Source organism: Lutra lutra, chromosome 1 (genome assembly GCF_902655055.1).
Source record: "Lutra lutra chromosome 1, mLutLut1.2, whole genome shotgun sequence".
Taxonomy (NCBI): domain Eukaryota; kingdom Metazoa; phylum Chordata; class Mammalia; order Carnivora; family Mustelidae; genus Lutra; species Lutra lutra.
Window position 1 is genome coordinate 223,105,123 of NC_062278.1, and position 16,745 is coordinate 223,121,867.

Below are 16,745 nucleotides of genomic sequence, written 5' to 3' on the forward strand. Positions count from 1 at the left end.
CACCCATTTATTCAACCAGAATTTACTGAGCAGCTACTGTGTGATAAGGGGGAGTGGAGCAGACACTTGGACAGGTTGAGGGAATGTGTTGAAGGGGCATTTGGGGAAGAGTGTACCAGGCGGAGGGCACAGCACGTGCAAAGGCCCTGGGCTGGACTGTACCTGCCTTGTTGGAGTAACCCGAGGCTGTTGATTGCAGCAGAATGAATGAGGGGTAGAGAGGGAGGAGGTGAGCTCAGGGAGGTGACAAGAGGACTGGGGCCTCTACCCCAGGCACCAGGGAGCCCTGGAGGGTTTCAGGCAGAGCAGGGACCAGCCCCAGTCGGTGCACACCGACACCCTCTGGTGGCAGCGGGGGGAACAGGCCGTGGGTGGTGGTGGGAGACGAGGAGGGGGGACTGCACTGGTCCTGGATGACGGGGGAGGAGGATGAAGGTGGGGGTAAGGAGATGGGGGTAGGTAAGGGGGAGGAGATGGAGGATGGCGGTGGGGGAGAGACGGGGTGCAGGAGGAAGGTGGGGGCAAGGGTGGGGCAGAGAAGAGGGTAGGGTGGAGGTAACAGCGGGGAGGTGAGATGAGAGGGATGGAGAGGGACTGGTGGGGGGAAAAAGGGGGGGTGGGGGGGTGGGAGGGCTAGTGGGGGACATGGGGGACGGCAGGTACAGCAACGCAGGCTCGGAGATGGGGCATGGAGGTAAGAGGACGACGGGGGTGGGCAGGGAAGATGGGAGGACTAGTGCGGAAAGTGAGGGGCAAGAGGGTTGGTTGGGGGGCCAGTGGAGGCCCCCACCAGCCCCCTCCCCTGCCCCGCTTTGCCTCCCTCCGAACCCGCACAGGATCTGTCCAATGAGCCCCTGGAACTCCCTGCCCTTGCCAAAGGCTCTTTGCCACATGCACTCTGCGGAGTTGCTCCCCAGATCCCAAGCAGGAAGCCAGCGCAGGAAACGTGGTTCACAGGGGCAGGACTGGGAACAAAATTATACGTTCTATTTGGAGTTTAAATTATAAGGAAATTACAGATATATACCTAAAATAATGCTGTTTTAACACACCTACTTTCCATTTTTTAAAAAAACTACTTCAGTGTTCTAAAAAAAATCCATCGAAAGGTTTTTAGATACAGAGAAACGTGTACAAAGGACGTGTTTTCCTCTAAAACAGCTTGGTCAGGTTCTGTCTACCACCACTCCTCTCTGATGTCTCTACCAGCCTGGGGCACTTTGTGGGACTGGGACGCCTTTACCCCCATCTGCACCGTCAGGGGGCTCTGGGGAAGTGTCTGCCCCTTCTCCTCGAGGGAGAGGGCGAGCGCTGCGGCGGCACCGGTTAGGTCTTGCCGCCCCCTGGTGGCAGCGTGCGTTTGCTCTCTCGGCCTCCGACCAGGAAGTTTGTAGGTAAGTCTCTGGTTGTCTGGTGAGGATTCATTTATTTACTTGGTCAATGTGAGAGCCGAGAGCCAGCATTGTTCAGCACTGACTGTATGACCCGATGCCTGGTAACCCTCAAAATGTGTCACCCCAGGCTGAGAGAAGAGATGCGCCTTGCCCAAGATCATTCAGGGGCTCCAGGCAGACCTGGGACTTGAACCTGGTGCTCTCAACAGTGAAGGGAAACCCAAATAGTAGGTCTGGGTCCTAGAACCAGCTGAGCCTGAAGTCCTACTTTGACTCTGACTGTAAATACTTGTGTCAAAGCCCGTGAGTTGAGTTTGCTTTGGATTGAAAACCCTTTGGCTGTGGCCAAATCCAGCATCAGCATTAACCCCAAGTCCCGCTGACCAGTTCTGTGACCCTCTGTGAGTCATCTAATGCTTCAGGCAGCCTCAATGGCATTAAATGAGATACTGACCTTCACCAAAGCTCAGCGGTCCCTGATGACAAGACCCACCCATGTTTCAGGCTCTAGAGATGCAGGCTTTCTTATCGCTGGGGATGCTTATTCTGTGGGAGTGGAAGAAGCTTCCGAGCTGATCTGGACGCCGCGTGTTCTCACACAGCTTGGTCGGGAAGCCGTTCACATGCAGTCCCGGGCTGACGACCGGCCCCCAAAGATGTCAGACCCCAGTCGCAGAAAATGGAAAACGTTACTTGATTTAGCAAGTGTCTTTGTGGATGTGCCTAAGGGCCTCGAGGCAGGGCGGCTTCCCCGGGTTGTCCTGGAGGGCCCTGTGCGCCCCCATGAATCCTGACTGGCAGGAAGGGGGGATTTGGGGCACAGCTCTGGGGCCTCCAGAGCCACTGGAGGACAGCTATCTGGTGTTGTGAGCCACCCCGGGAAACACACAGCAGTGCCCCCAACAGCAGAGCGACGCACAGAGCAGCCCGCACCATACGCACGTTCAGCATCTGGCCACGCCATGGCCACCAGCCACCCGGGCCGCAGGCCACGCTTTTTCCATGTTGGGACATCCTGCAGGCACTGCAAACCCCGGGGACCGGCCCGTGTCACAGATCAGCACGCCGAGGAGCAGAGACCCCCGCCATGGCCGCCCAGTCAGAATGCCACAAGTCATACTCCCCAAAGCTTCCGTGGAAAGTCACGTGTGGAGGTTCAAGGTGCATGTGAATTTGGGGGGCCCTACGTAACCCATGGCAGCAGCCACCTTTGCAGAGCGTGGAGCAGGTACCCTGCCAGCGGCTTTAGGTGAAAAGCCGGGTGTTCCCGTGACTTGGGTCCTGCTGGACAGAGGCCGGGTCCCCCACGGCCCTCTTTTCTGTCTCCGGGTGCCGGGCGCCCCTGGGGCCTTTAGCACGCTCCTTGCCACGAGACACGGGCCCAGGTCCAGTGTGGCTCCCTAAAACCCAGTCCGCCCTGGCCCAAGAACAGGGAATTCTGAAAACAAGAGAGAACTCCAGGCTTTAAGAAAAAATGTCCTGGGACACCTGGGTGGCTCAGTTGGTTAAGCAGCTGCCTTCAGCTCAGGTCATGATCCCAGCGTCCTGGGATCGAGTCCCACATCGGGCTCCTTACTCGTCAGGGAGCCTGCTTCTCCCTCTGCCTCTGCCTGCCGCTCTGTCTGCCTGTGCTCGCTCTCTCTCCCTCTCTCTCTCTGACAAATAAATAAATAAAATCTTAAAAAAAAAAAAAAAGAAAGAAAAAAAAAAAAGAAAAAATGTCCTGATTTTTAAATTTGGCAGATCCTTTGAAAGCACCTTCTAATGTAAGCCGCTGATGGGGGTGTGAGAGGAGTCTGAGTTCCAATCGCAGCCCTCGCCGCGCTGAGAACACGAGGGCGAGGAAGTCTTCCCCACTGCACTGCATCTGACCACGAGCCACGGGCTGCTCCATTTCTCACAGGGAGACTGAGTCCTGGAGAGGGGAAGCGGGTGGGTGACTTACACTAACCTGGTGAGTAGGACTGGGGGCTGAGGTCTGAGCCCAGTTTTTGCCAGCAGAGCCTACCTCGGATTGTCCCAAGACGACCAGGATTCCGAGGTGGCCCCAGATTCCTGTCCCCCCACCCCCTCCCAGTGTAGCTCCTTGAGCGTGGGTGGGATTTGGTCAAGGTGGAGGGCTTTTCTGATGTAACCCGGGTCTCCAAATCAGTCAGCTTGGAGTCTCTCGAAGGGAGATCACGCTGGTGGGCCGGCCCTAATCCAGAGGACCTTTAAACAGGCCAGAGAGGAGGGAACAGCCGGGCTGCCAACAGCTCACCACGTGTGGCAGGCACTTGGGGCGGCTGGCCAGAAAATGGAGACCCTGTGTCCCCCAGAGCAAGAACAAAATTCTACCAACGCCTGAAGGGGCTTGGAAGCCCGTCCTTCCCCGGCTGAGCCTTTGGCTGCGCAGGCCACCAGGGGACACCTGCCTACAGCCTTATGGGACCCGGAGCCGGGGCACTGACCCGCTGGGCCAGACCACCACCGATCCCCAGATGCCCTGAGAAAACACACGGGTGTCGTGGCAAGCCACTAAGTGCACGCAAATTTAGCTGACACTGTCCGTTTGCCAAAAGGCCCTTCTCTGTAATAGTCCGCGTCTGGTTTTTAAGTTAGGCCTAACACATCCTAACTACATTTCCAGAGGAGCCTCTTTCTGCCTTCCAACCCGCCTCGCCCCCAGCTCCCTGCTGCTCCCAGGACGACCCAGGGGAAGGAGGATGTGGCCAGATTTAGCAAATAAAAGTACGCGTCACACAGTAAATTTGAACTTCGGGTAAACGAGCGGATTTTTTTACAGCGATAGTAGGTCCCAAATATTGCATGGCACGTAGATATTGCATGGCACGTAGATATTGCATGGCACGTAGAGAAGTCATTCGTTGTTGGCCTGAAATCAAATTTGGCTGAGGAGCCTGAATTTTAGCTTACCCCTGCCAACAGCAGCCCCGCCTCCACACGTGTGAGGGGGCGCGCACCACCGGGGCTGGCCTTGGCTGGCCTTGGAGACCCAGGGGCGCATGGCCTCAGTGCGGGCTCCCAAGCAGGCCGGGGTGGTGGCCACCGCGTGTGGCAGGGGAGTGGGGAGCACAGCCTGGCTCCTGGGCCTTCCTCCTCCACGCAGGCCTGCAAGAGTGCGCATCCCACGAGCGCACAGCGGGCGGTGGACTGGGTCGAGGAGCCCCCGCACGGAACGTGGCCCGCATCTCAGCTTCTCCAAGGGCCCAGGAGAGAACGCTCCTCCCTTCCTGGATCGTGAGCCTCGGGAAAGGACGTCTGTCCCTTGCGCAGAAGAATGCGGGGCGCCAGGGTCACGCAGACACGGGGTCTCCGAGGGGCGCGCGCCGGGGTCAGCCCCACTGCCGCCTCCCTCGCCCCGGGGCCTGCTCTGAGGTCGCTCCCTCCTCCGGGATCCTCCTAAGACCCGTGCAGCCCCCTCAGCGCAGACCTTTTGGGGACCGGAGGCCTGGCAGGAGGGCAGGATTCCCTCCGGGTCCGGATCCGGGTCTGGAGGGCACAGCGGAGTTTAAGGACATTCCCCCATCAGGCTGTTGGCCTCGCCACTGCCTGCGCCATCAAGAATCTTCCGGGACATCGCAGGTTTTAGATACTTCTGATTTGTTAAGCAAATTGTAGGCTCCTCTGGGTGGTCCCCAAGGGCCTCTGCTTACTTTTAAAGGAGTACTTTTTCTTTCACTTTTTAAAAATCTTGGTAAAATACCCGTAATACAAAATTTACTAGTTTAACTATTTCTAAGCTCATAGCTCAGTGGTGTGAGGCACACACTTCCCCACCCTTCGTCTCCAGAACTTTCCGTGTCCCCACACGGAGACTCTGTCCTCACGAAGCACGGACTCCCCACCCCTGCCGCAGCCCCGGCTCCCACCCTCTCCTGTCTGTGCGGACCAGACTCCTCTGGGAGCCTCCTGGGAGTGGGGTCCTGTGGGATGGGTCCTTCTGGGTCTGGCTCCTGTCGCTGAGCGCCATGTCCTCGGGGTCCCTCCGCATCGTGGCAGGGGTCAGGGGCCCCCCTCCGAGGCTGGACCGTGTTCCTGCCTGGGGACGACTGCACCGTGTGTGTCCTCCATCTGTGGATGGACGCTGGGTGCTTCTCCCTTTAGGTTGCTGTGTCTCGTGCTAGCGTGAGCACAGGTGGGCACGTATCTCTCCCGGTCCCTGATTCCTGCTCTCTTGGGGACACACCCAGTACTGGAATCTCTGGGTCACACGGTTGTTCTATGTTTCATTTTTTGAGGAACTTGTTGGTTGTGTAAAGGTGACTAGTCAGACTGAATACAAAAAGGACTGTTGTGTTCCTGTGACTGGTCTGTCTGCTCCCCCATCCACATCCAGGGACACTTACAGGGACACGGCCTGGCACCCTGGCAGGGGGCAGGGTGGGAGGGGATGTGGCCATTATGTGCCCATGGGACATGCAAGTCTCCCCTCCACCTGGTGGCCCGGCGGGGGGGGGGGGGCGGTGCAGGAAACACCGTCCCTTGTTCTTGGCTGGGGGAGCTGGCCGTGTCTGGCCTGCTCAGCAACCCCTGCCTTGGGTTTGGGCAGCCGGCAGGCGCCCCAGCGGCCAAAACAAACCCAGCACCTCGCATGGCACAGGCCCAGGGGCTCCGGACCCCGTGTCCCCGACTGAGCCCCTCTGGGGACAGACTGGCACACGACAGAGCTGCGCAGGTTGCAGAGCCCAGAACTGGGGGGCCTGGGGGTGGATGTCACGTGGCCCCAGGAACCTGTGCCTCAGAGCCCGGTCTGGGTGACAGGCGGGTGGCCCTGTGGATGTGACCTGCCGGCCCCTTCTCCCCCAGGCAGTAGGGCCAGACCACAAGGGCCCCTTTCAGACTCAGGCTGGGGAAGCTGCTTCCTATTTCTGAGGGTTGCACCGGACAGAGCAGGGATCAAGGACGGAGAGGAGTGTGTGTGGGGGAGAGAGACAAAGGAAGACAAAGTTGGGGGAGGACGTCACTGTGCTGCAGTCATTCTGTGTTTTGGGGGAACCTTCACAGGCCACAGGGCTGGAGACATTCTGGGCTCTGAGGACAGTCTACTGAGACCACAAGAGCTGGTCCCATCATGGGACGGTCTCAATCCTGGGACAATGGTGGGGGGGGTGTCTTCCAACCCAGATGACTCATGAATATGCCCCTTGGGGACACGACCCATATGCAAAGAAGTGTGGCAGGATTGGGAGGGGTGACAGAAGGGGTCACAGGGGAGCCCAGACGTTCTGCACCTCAGCTGGGTGCCTTGTACACGACCTGTGCAACAGTCCCGGGCAGCCCTGAGCAGAGGCAAAAGAAGGTTAGCTGAAGAGGGGGACCAGGAGACTGTGTAGTGTGCAGAGTAACAGTCCCATAGACATCCCCATCCTGGTCCTGGGATATGCCACCTCCTGCTGCAGAGGGGACTTTGTCACTGCCCCGAGGTGAGGGTGACCTTGGGTTCCCATGGAGGCCGGCGTCCTCACCAGATTCTCACGAGAGGGAGGCAGAGTACGGGGGTCCCAGAGATGGGCAGACCCTGTGCTGCTGGCGGGGAGGATTGGGGGGGGCGTGGGCCAGGAAAGGGCAGGAGCCGGGTCTTCCTGGGACCCCAGGGGGCACTAGCCCTGCCCACGCCGGGGTTTTAGGACTTCCCAAACCCAGAACTGTGAGAGAATCGGTGTGAGAGGTCATCTGTCACAGCAGCTGTGCGAGGCTCTCACATCCTGAGCTCGGGGATGGAGGTACAGGCCTTATTGGCACTGGTGCGCTGACATGACAGGAAATGGTGGGGGAGCCCATGAGACTCATCACAGGGCTGTGTTTGAGGCCCTGAAACTGCCTTCCTGAGGGTGGACGGGGCCCACATCTGGTTCTCAGAACCAGGTCAGAACTGCAGAAGTCCCAAAAGAAGCTCTGGTCAGTGAGGTGCACTCTGCAAGGCTCAGGCAATTCCTGTGGACACAGACCTTGCCTCCCCCCTCAGACTGGGGCTGTGCCTCTTCTCTCGGCCTGTCTCTGTTCTGCCCTGCAGCAGCACCCCCCCCGCCAGCCCTGCCCTGGGGGGGCCACCACAGTCCTGCTCCTGCCCTGCTACCCCAGGCCCTCGCCCACCGCGCCCGCCTCGCCCGCCTGCGTGGGCTGTCTGAAGCTGGATCTCGTGAAACAGCTGCCTCGGTTTCCAGCAGCAGCTGCGCAGAGCAGTAGTGGGAGAGGCCTGGAGGCTGAGGCGGGGAGTGAGCTGGGTGCTGGGTCCCATTGCTCTCCCTGGGTGTGGAGGGGAAGGCCACGCAGAGGGCCGCAGCAGAGCTGGGACCGGGGCCCGGCATCCACAGCCTTGCCCTGAATGACCATGTCCCAGGAGTGAGCCCCGCACCACAGAGCCAGAGCCGCACCCCTGCACCATCCCCTGGCGCTGGGAGGCTCACACCTGCTGTGCATATGGCTGGCATCGTGGCTGACGCTGGGGGGCCAGCCAGGCAAGGGACCGGCGGCCTCACCCATGTGACACGCACTGAGGCTGGGGTGGTCAGGACAGGCCGGGTGCCCACCCAGGCATCAGTCCACAGTGGGCAGGCTACGGGCATTTGGGGTATGGAGCAGACAGCCCTTTTCTCCACCAGGTACGGGGCCATCGCCACGGGGCCCCATGATGTCCACATCTTGCTGGGCAAGCCTCGGGGCTGGGGCTCAGGGGTGGGTGGCACAGAGACCCTCAGATTGGGTGCTCCCCCCTCAGACCCACAGCTCCCGAGGGGCCAGGACCCGGGTCTCCTTCCTCACCAGCCCCACCGCCGTGGACGAGCAGGAACACTCACATCGGCACCAGGGGCTGCTGTCCTCCCCTTTTGGACCAGGGGTGTTCAGTCTGAGAAGCACCGTGGACACAGGTCCTCTTTCAGCCCCAGCTTTAGATACAGAAAGCAGAGCAACTGCTCCAGGACGATAAAAACAGGAAAGAAAACCCTCCATCTGAAAACACAACCACCCTTGGGACTGGCAGCTTGGGACCCGTGCTTGACCAGTGGTGGGTTTCAACAGGGACCTATATCCTGAGGGGCAGGGGCTCCGGGGACAGTCCCAGCAGCACCCATGGGGCAGGGTGCGGGCAAGGGTGTCCCGTCCCCTGCTCAGTCCTGGCTCTTGTTGGCATAGATGCCCGCTTCCCAGCACCTCGCCATGGCACTCTTGTGGTGGGTCACCCGCGTGGCTTCTAGGACCTGTAAGAGGAGACACAGAATCTCCATCGGGATCCCGAACCCCCAGAAGTCTTCCCCCACTGCCAGCTTGGAGGAGGGATCTAGAGCAGGGCAAAGCAGGCCCACTCCCCTCCTCCGTTTCAGACCCTCTACCTCTAGGAACAGAGCCAAGGAATGTGCTAACCCACGCTGAGACCCACAGCAGCTCAGCTGCTGGGGTCTGGCATTCTGGACCCAGGGCAAACACAGATTCCACAAATCCACAGACGGGCTGTCTCCGAGGAGTCCCTCTCTCAGAGAACATGCCTTTGTCCCCGGCCGGACCCACCCCAAGCCTTCACTGTGGGGTAAAGGGGTGGCACGCAGAGCTCGCTCACGCTCTGTGCCCACGGCCCCCAAAGCAGGTCCCAGCAAAGCCCACCCCAGGCGGCCACAAAGGACCCGCGTGCAGAAGAAAGGCTGGGGGGCTGCACGCCCCAGGCAGGGGCCCTGTCCCCAGAGGCACACTCACCTCCGAGTTGATGCGGTCTGAGGCGCTGATGCCGGCATACTGCAGGAAGGGGACACCCATCAGCCTTGGCCCCACGCCCCGCCCAGAGCCCGCTGGGTGGCACGGTCCTGCGAGTGCCCGCCATCACCCCAAACTCAACGTGGTGTGCCACGCACTCCCCCTCAGTGATGGCCTGAAGCTCCATTCCCAACCCTTTTCTCTCTGGAAACGTCGCCATCGTGATAAAGACGGTCATGGTCAGCTGAGCCGTCGTGCCCAGGCCCCGTGCCCAGGCTCACAGGGGGGCCTTCTTACCGTCCTATGCACTTTAGAGCAGGGAGCCCACGGTTCAGAGAGGGGCAAGGGTTGGCCCAGTGTCTGGCGCCAGCAAGCGGCAGGACTGGGACTGGAGCCTGGACTGTGGGACCAGGCTGTGAGCCTTGGCGGGGGCTAGAGCTGGTGGTGTTCTCCGCGGGCCAGAGATCCCTCCCAGGGAGGCCGTGGCCTCAGCCCTCGGAGGGCGATGCCTTGAGACCACTGCCGTGGAAACAGGCGATAGGAAGGATGGCGGGGCGCTGCTGCATCTCATCCCCCTGCTGCAGACTGACCTGGGGCCGCGTGCGTAGGCGGCCCCTGGCGGTGGAAGCCTGGGTGTGTGGAGACACCCATTATACCCAGTCTGCGGCACTTCCAGGCACGGGAGACTGAGGCACAGCCTCCCACAGGGCAGTGAGGGAGGCCGGCTTCAACCCAGGTCACACCTGAGGCTCCCTCAAGCGACCTGTGGTCCTAATGGGGTGCCAGACTTCCGCCAGGCCTGGGGGGCTGGCCGGGGCTCGAGACTCACCTGCTGCTCCTTCCTTCTCCTCTGCTCTGGACCCCTGTCGGTGGGGTCCTCCGCTGTCCACACCAGGCCCGAGTGCAGGTGCACGGGGCTGAAGACGTGGGGCCCCGACACTGCGTAGCTGCCCGAGATGCCTGCGGGGAAAGAAAAGCCATCAGGGAGGGTCCCCGGGCCGGGAAGGCACAAGGCCTGGGAGACTCAGGGTCTCTGGCCAAGGACCTGGGTCAGGAGACAGGCAAGCCAACAGACAGACAAAGCGACAGCGAGCCGGGGAAAGGAACAGACTGACCAGAATAAGCGGTCAGGAGACACTGGGTGGACAGACAGGCCCCCTGCCCCACGAACACAGACCGCGACCCAGAGGGCACGGCGTCCGCAGACCGTCTGCACCGAGAGACCCGCATCCACGCTGACAAACCCAGACCCCAGGCAAAGCTGGCGTCTCCGGCGGAGTCCAGGGCGTCGGCACCCACCAGCATGCAGAGTGGGCTGGGGGAGTGGACGGGACCCCCGCCCCCGGGACTCCCCACGCCACGCCCCTCCCGACGCGCCCACCGGCGCCCTCCAGCCTCCCAGGCAGGAGCAGAGCCGCCGCTGCCCGCACCGCCGTCCTCACCCGAGGCCGCGGAGGAGCTCCCGGAGTCCTGGTCGTCGTCGTGGACGGGGGGCGGGGAGAACACCTCTGGGAACAGGGCAGTGCGCCGCTCCTCCGCCACCTCCCGCTCGCGCTGCAGGACGCTCTCCACCTCCCGCTCCAGCAGCTCCGACGACGGGGGCCTTGGCCGCCCCGGCGCTGGGGTGCCCCCCGCCTCCCAGCCTCGACCCTTGGCCCGCGGGGGCACATCAGGGACCCGGAACCGCAGCGGGCTCAGGTGGAAATACTCCCAGCGGACGACACCCCCGTACGCTCGCCCGCGCCCCTGGGGGGGCCGTGGGCACTCGCGAGGCGTGCCGGGGGTGGTTTCAGGGGCCTCCAAGGGCCGCCTCGGAGACCCCGTGGCCCCGACGGAGCCCGCAGCCCCGGCCTCGTCCGCAGAGAGATCACGGGGCTGGGCGCGCGCCTGGACGGCGGGGACGCCCCGGCTGCCGGCGCGCAGGAACGGCTGGTAGGCGTCCGCCGGGATGCGGTTCACCTTCCTCACCTGGGGGCCGGGGTCAGCCGCGGGGCCGGCCGAGGCCAGGTCCAGGATGGAATCCGAGCTGAAGGCTCTCCGGAGCCCAGACTGCGTGGCCGCCGGCCCCTCCCGCCGCCGGTGGTCCTCCTCCCGCCGCGTCCCCTGCGCCAAGTCCCGCTGCACGTAGAGGGACGGGCGCCCTCGCTCCCGCCGTGGGGCCGCGGTCAGGCTCACGGTGGTCAGCAGCAGCGGCCGCGTGGGGATCTCCACCAGCTCCTGCTGGCTGCTCGCCCGCCGCAGCCCCCTCTGCTCTCTCAGGTCCGCTTCCCGCTCCTGGGCTAGCCGGATCTCCCGCTCGATGGGGGTCTCCTTGGCGAGCTCCTGGGCCACGGAGGGTGCGTCATGCGCAGCCTGGACGCCAGATGCAGCCGGAAGGCCCCCGACCCTCTTCTCTGGCGGGAGCACCTCCCTCTCCCGGGGGTGCGGCGGGACAGCGCACAAGCTGCCCTGGAGCGGCCCACTTGAGGCCCTGGAGGCCTGACCGCCGCCAGGTGGAGCACGAGCAGGGGCCACGCGAGCTGCAGGGTGCAGAGGGCCCCCGGCGCTGGCCTGCTCTAGGCTCAGAAACTGCTGCCTCGCCGCCAGGAAGTCAATCTGCTCCCTGTCCACGGCGCTCTCCTCCAGGGGCCCAGGCTGAGGCTGGGGGCTTCCGGGGTCCGGGAGGCCAGGGGTGCCATGGAGCGTGGCCACCGTGCTGCTCTTCCTGAGGGCCTGGCCCTGGATGACCACCCAGCGTTCCTGCTCCAGGTCCCCTGGCCGCCAAGGCTGGGCGTCCCTGGCGTCCAGGTGGCAGGCCTTCGCCTCCTCATCCTTGTCGCCCTCCTGCCAGAGCATCCACGGGGATGGCCGGCCAGCGAAGGCGCGTGGGCTGCTAGAGGACGCCCCCGTCCTGGCCTCATTCAGCCGGGCCTCTTGGTGGGCGGGCCACGCCTGTGGCTTGTCCTGGCCCCAGCCGCTGGCCTCTGGCCCCGCATCCACCACCTCAAACGTGCAGCTGGTGTCCCCACTGGGGTCCAAGCCAGCCAGGCGAGTTGAGCGAGCAATGCTGAAGATGGGGTATCTGGTCACTCGGTCCATGTCCTGGGGGTCTCAGCTCCCCGAGGCTCCCAGGGGCGGAGGTGCTCCGGGCTCGCTGAGGAAGAAGAAGGGAACATGGGCCAACAGGTCAGGAGACAGAACTTCTCTTGGGGAGAGGCTCCATTTCCAGTCCCTTCAAGGGCAAAGTCCTGGCCAAGAGGCCTCTGTGATTGGTTCCGGGATGGGTGAATGAGCCGGCCTCGCCAATCAGAGCGCTCTACCCTCTGGCCTCTGTGATTGGCTCAGGGATGGACATATGACCCAAACTGTCCTAGACCTGAAATCCTCATCTGAGCCTTGGCAATTACCATGGAAAACAGGACCCTGACCCATCCTGGCTTGGCGCACTGGGAATGTTTAAGCTCGGGGATCCAGCCACACCTGGGTCCCACTCCTGTACTGACTCACCTGTCTGCCCCCGAGTGTCTGATGTTTGTGGGTGCCCCACTCCTGCCACTGCCCTCCCCGCCCAGCTCGCCATGGCCAGACCCAAAGCCGTCCCCAGGCGGCCTCCCTGGGCCCCTGCGGGCACACGCTCTGCCTCTCTTCCAGACGCACACTGTGAGGCTTCTTCTTGATGTGATGTTTTCATCAGAGGGCCTGCCCCTTACTAAGAGATGTCAGGGGAATCTGAGACTCAGAGAGGTGTGGTCGGTAGCGGGGACTCCCGCTCCCGGTTCCTCCCCCTACCTTGCTTAGAAGAACACTTTGTCCAGTCCCACTCAGTCCCCCACCTCCGTGCCATAAAGCTGGCACAGGCTAGTGAACACCTTGGACCTTGTCCTGCTGGACCGGGAAGGCCTGGAGCCTCTGGGCCACACCCCAATCCAGTGTCCCAGGGGGGACTGCACCCCTTCCAGCATTGGAGTTCTGCTGAGCACAGCTCCAGGAGCCCTGTCCGCCAAGGTCACGCACATGCTCTCAAAGCTCTGGGCCTCTCCTGCAATTCTCAAGACCTTTGTCTGGCCCCCGCACGAACCCCCAAACTTTACAGGCATTCCTACCCCACATCCGACCTGCCTCCTCCCACAACTCCCTCTGCCTGGAAGGCTTCATTTCTACTCCTCTACAGCCTTCTTACTGGCAGCCTGCAGGACACCTCCTCGAGGGAGCCCCCCCACCCCGGATTGCCCCAGCAGAGGGGCAGAGGCAGAGCATGTGCCCTTGGAGCCTGTTGTCTGAACATTATCTGCAGCCTGGCTCAGCACCGAGTTAGGCATCCCCTTCCACAGCCGAGGAGAGAAGACTGGCCGTTCCCAGCTCTCCGAGCAGCCCTGTCCTTGCGCCCACCCTCGGTTCTGTCAGAGCTGCTCTGTCATCGGCTGTCTCTTGGCCAACTTGCTTGTAAAGGCTGTGGTTCTAAAAAGGAAAACGCAGCCCCTCCCTGAGCTGGAGAAGTGGCATTAAGCACCAGGAAATCCATCCTGGGAACGATGATGGAACTGGCACACATCACATCGGCTTTTGTGTGTATCAAATACTGAAACTATACTTGGAAAACCAGTAGTTAGAGACAAGCAGGCCTGGGTCATAAACCCCAGCCAAGGGGACGGAGCCCCTGCCCCCACAAGCACACAGCCCCCATGGAGGTGTGCTCCCTGCAACTCACAAGGGTGGGTACACCTCTGAAAGGGGGTAAGCTTCTTCGAGTTTTGTCTTCTCTCGCTAGAGGCCATCAGCCCAGGTCCCTCCCGCTAGTGGACCAGACAAGCCTTTCCCCTGCAGCCCAGAGTCTGGCACACAGCATGGATTTCATCAGGACTGCTGCGTAAGGCGTGGTCTCTGCACACATAGCTCCTCCCGGGTGCCCAGGACGTGGGAGTCGGGCTCGTTTCTGCCACAGACCTGGCTGCCCCCCAGGGCCTCCCCTCCAGCCCCGAGCCCCATGCTGACCCTGAGGGCTGGGCAGGAGTGTGCCCAGGCCCCGGATATCCTCAGGGAGGGCAGGCGTGGGAGGGGGTGACGCAGGAGTGTTTGCTGAGTAAGCAAGTGAACGTTCACCCAGCAGGATCTATACACCACACAGGACATCAGCTCCGGGCAGAACCACCTGCCGGGAGGGTGTCCGGATCCTGGTGGAGTCGGGTGGAGTACAGGTGGGGACGCTGCTTCTTCCTGGTCCATTCCTGCCGGGTGATTCACCAAGGCCACTGGGGTGGGGCTCGGGCGGGGGCTCGGGCTCAAGGCCCCAGGGCCCCACGGGCTTGCGTCCTTGGGAGGCCCTCTGCTCCCTGCTCCCCGTGGGCCTCAGTGTCCACACCTGGACTGTAGGTAGAGCCCACGGCACTTGGCTCTGTGCTGAGACCTGTCATGCACAGTCAGTGCCCTGAACCCAGTAAACAGTAGGTGCCGCCTAAATGCTTTCATGGTGGTTGTTAATATCATTATTAGGCTCCCCCTTCTACAACACCTCAGTCTCCTTGTGTGCGAGTTGGGAGGACGCTGCACCCACATGAGGCTGGAGGAGCAAGGAGGCCTAGGTGGGATGAACCCCAGGGAGGCCCCCAGAGGCTCCTCACAGGGGAGTGGTAACAACAGTTCCAGAGCCCCCGAGCGGCCTTCCCGGAGCTGCCCCTGCACAGAGCACCACACGCCAGCACCCAGGCAGCTCCTCTTAGGGCCCTGGGACGGGAGCAGAGAGGGGAAGGTGCTCATCCAAGGTCACGTAGGGACAGAAGGGCAGGTCCTGAAGCCCGAGGCTCTGTTCCAGTCGGTCACCTCCGCTTCCAGGAAGCTCCCCAGCCCCACCCCGCCGGACACTGATACCAGACCTGAGTGGGGTTTATGGCCCCTAGAGCCACGCACCTGCCTCCTGCTCTGGAGCAAACTCCCTTTGGAGGTGCGGAGGCTCACACAGGGCAAGGTCTCACGGCAAAGTGGGGGGCAGGCACTCAGGCCTGGGCAGAGCCTCCAACACCTGGAGACCCCAGGACTCTGAACAGAGTGTCTGCCCCAGGCCCACAGGCTCCCAGCCGGACCCCCTCCCAGGCCAAGCCTGCCCCACCCACCACCCCTGTGTCCTGACCCTGGACCTCATGGGGGGTCGCCCATCAGGCAAGGTCTCCGCCCCCAAGTTTCTGGCTCGCGCTGATGGCTGTTCCTGCAGGGTTCTCAGGACCAGGGAGGGTACAATCAGATCCCTTCATTGGAGGCTTGGGGCTCAAGGTTCTTGGGTTTGGGGGCCGGAAGCCCAGGGCAGACACTGAGGCCCCAGCAAGGTTCTGGGACTGAGCCTCTGCTCCCCCACGTGGGGGTGAGGCAGGAAGGACAGAGACCCCCTAAGACCTCAGAGGCACCAGGGGTGCAGAGCAAGGGAGGCACCCCAGCCCCTGAGAGCATAACTGGAGGGGGTGGGGTGGGGAATGGGGGATGGGTCCCCGAGGACCCCACAAGGTACCAGCTGGTAATGCGCCCCGCCCCCCACGGGACCCCCCCAGCCCCCACGGGATCCCCGCCCCATCCCTGCAAGGCGGGATCCCTGCCCCACCCCCACCCCACGCAGGACCCCCGCCCCGCCCTGCCACATCCCGGGCCTCACCTGTGCGCTCCTGGCCCCCAGCAGCCCCTGAGCCTGGCTCTGACCCGGCCGACAGGCGACAGGCGCAGAGACGCTGGGTGCCGCCCCGCCCACAGGTTGCCAGGGGACAGGGCCCCGCCAGGGGAAAGCAGGTGCACCCCTCCTCCCAGGCTCCACCTGGGCTCGGGAAACAAAGTCCAGAGGAGGAAGGAGAAAGACGATACCCAGGCAGGGCAGAAGGCAGGCAGCATGCCCATGGACCGCCGTCCCTCAGCCTCCAGAGCCTCCAGCCCCATGGAGTCAGAACTCACAGAGGCCTCTTTCTTGCTGCTGCCAGGCTCTCCAGGACCCCAGAGAGGGGGTGTCACTGCCCAGAGTCCCACAGTGGGGCCCGTCCAGCCCCCTGCCCCCCGTGCCACCTGCCTCAGCCCATCCTGTGGGGCTACTACCCCGGAGATCCCTTTCGGGTGCAGGCCCAGCCTGCTGGTCTGGGGGGGGCCCATGAGGGGTTCTGCCGGGCCTGGATTCAAACCCCACTAAGCCTCCCTGAGCCTGTTCCCTCCTCTGAGATGGGGACATTACAGGGCTGGGAAGGTTCCCCCAGCCACCTCGACATAAAAGACCAAATGAGGACATCAAAAGTGCCAGAAAACGTTTGCAGGATGGGCAAAGCCCAGGCCCCACTGATGGATGGGGGACCGAGGCTCGGCGTGGGCAGGGGGTCCTGCCTGATTCTCCGTCAAGGACCGCAGAAGCCCAGCCTCTCTGGGGAGTAGACCCAGCAGCCCAGCATTCAGTCCACAGTGGGGACAGGAGAGGGACACACACACTGTGAACGGGACCCTCATCCCCTGCTCTGGGGCTCTGTCCTGACTGCCTCGTGGCTGGCTCTGGGGACCCTCTGACCCTCCATCTCCTCTTTCATCAAATGGGAGGACTGGGATTTGAACTGGATCCCCTCATCCCATCCACTCCCCGCTGTTGCTATACAGGGAAAGTGCGGCCCCAAAGGGCAGAGACTGGGTCACCCCGCTCACTGGGACAGTGGCGGAGACAAGGACAACCAT

At 62.5% G+C, this 16,745-nt stretch overlaps 1 protein-coding gene across 4 annotated transcripts; it reads right to left on the bottom strand.

The window, feature by feature from the left end:
• Positions 1-8,269: 8,269 nt before the first annotated feature.
• MISP (mitotic spindle positioning) lies at positions 8,270-15,820 on the bottom strand. Of its 4 annotated transcripts, none has more exons than XM_047707781.1 (5): positions 15,700-15,820; positions 10,526-12,216; positions 9,913-10,043; positions 9,087-9,125; positions 8,270-8,596 (listed from the first exon to the last, which is right to left on the bottom strand). In XM_047707781.1, exons 2-5 carry the CDS (start codon positions 12,159-12,161, stop codon positions 8,507-8,509), a joined length of 1,896 nt encoding a protein of 631 aa, XP_047563737.1. In that variant the 5' UTR covers positions 12,162-12,216; positions 15,700-15,820; the 3' UTR covers positions 8,270-8,506. The 4 variants fall into 4 exon arrangements, with proteins under 4 accessions (XP_047563737.1, XP_047563755.1, XP_047563746.1 ...); XM_047707799.1 differs by lacking the exon at positions 15,700-15,820 and adding an exon at positions 13,771-14,508; XM_047707790.1 differs by lacking the exon at positions 15,700-15,820 and adding an exon at positions 13,243-13,298.
• Positions 15,821-16,745: the final 925 nt, after the last annotated feature.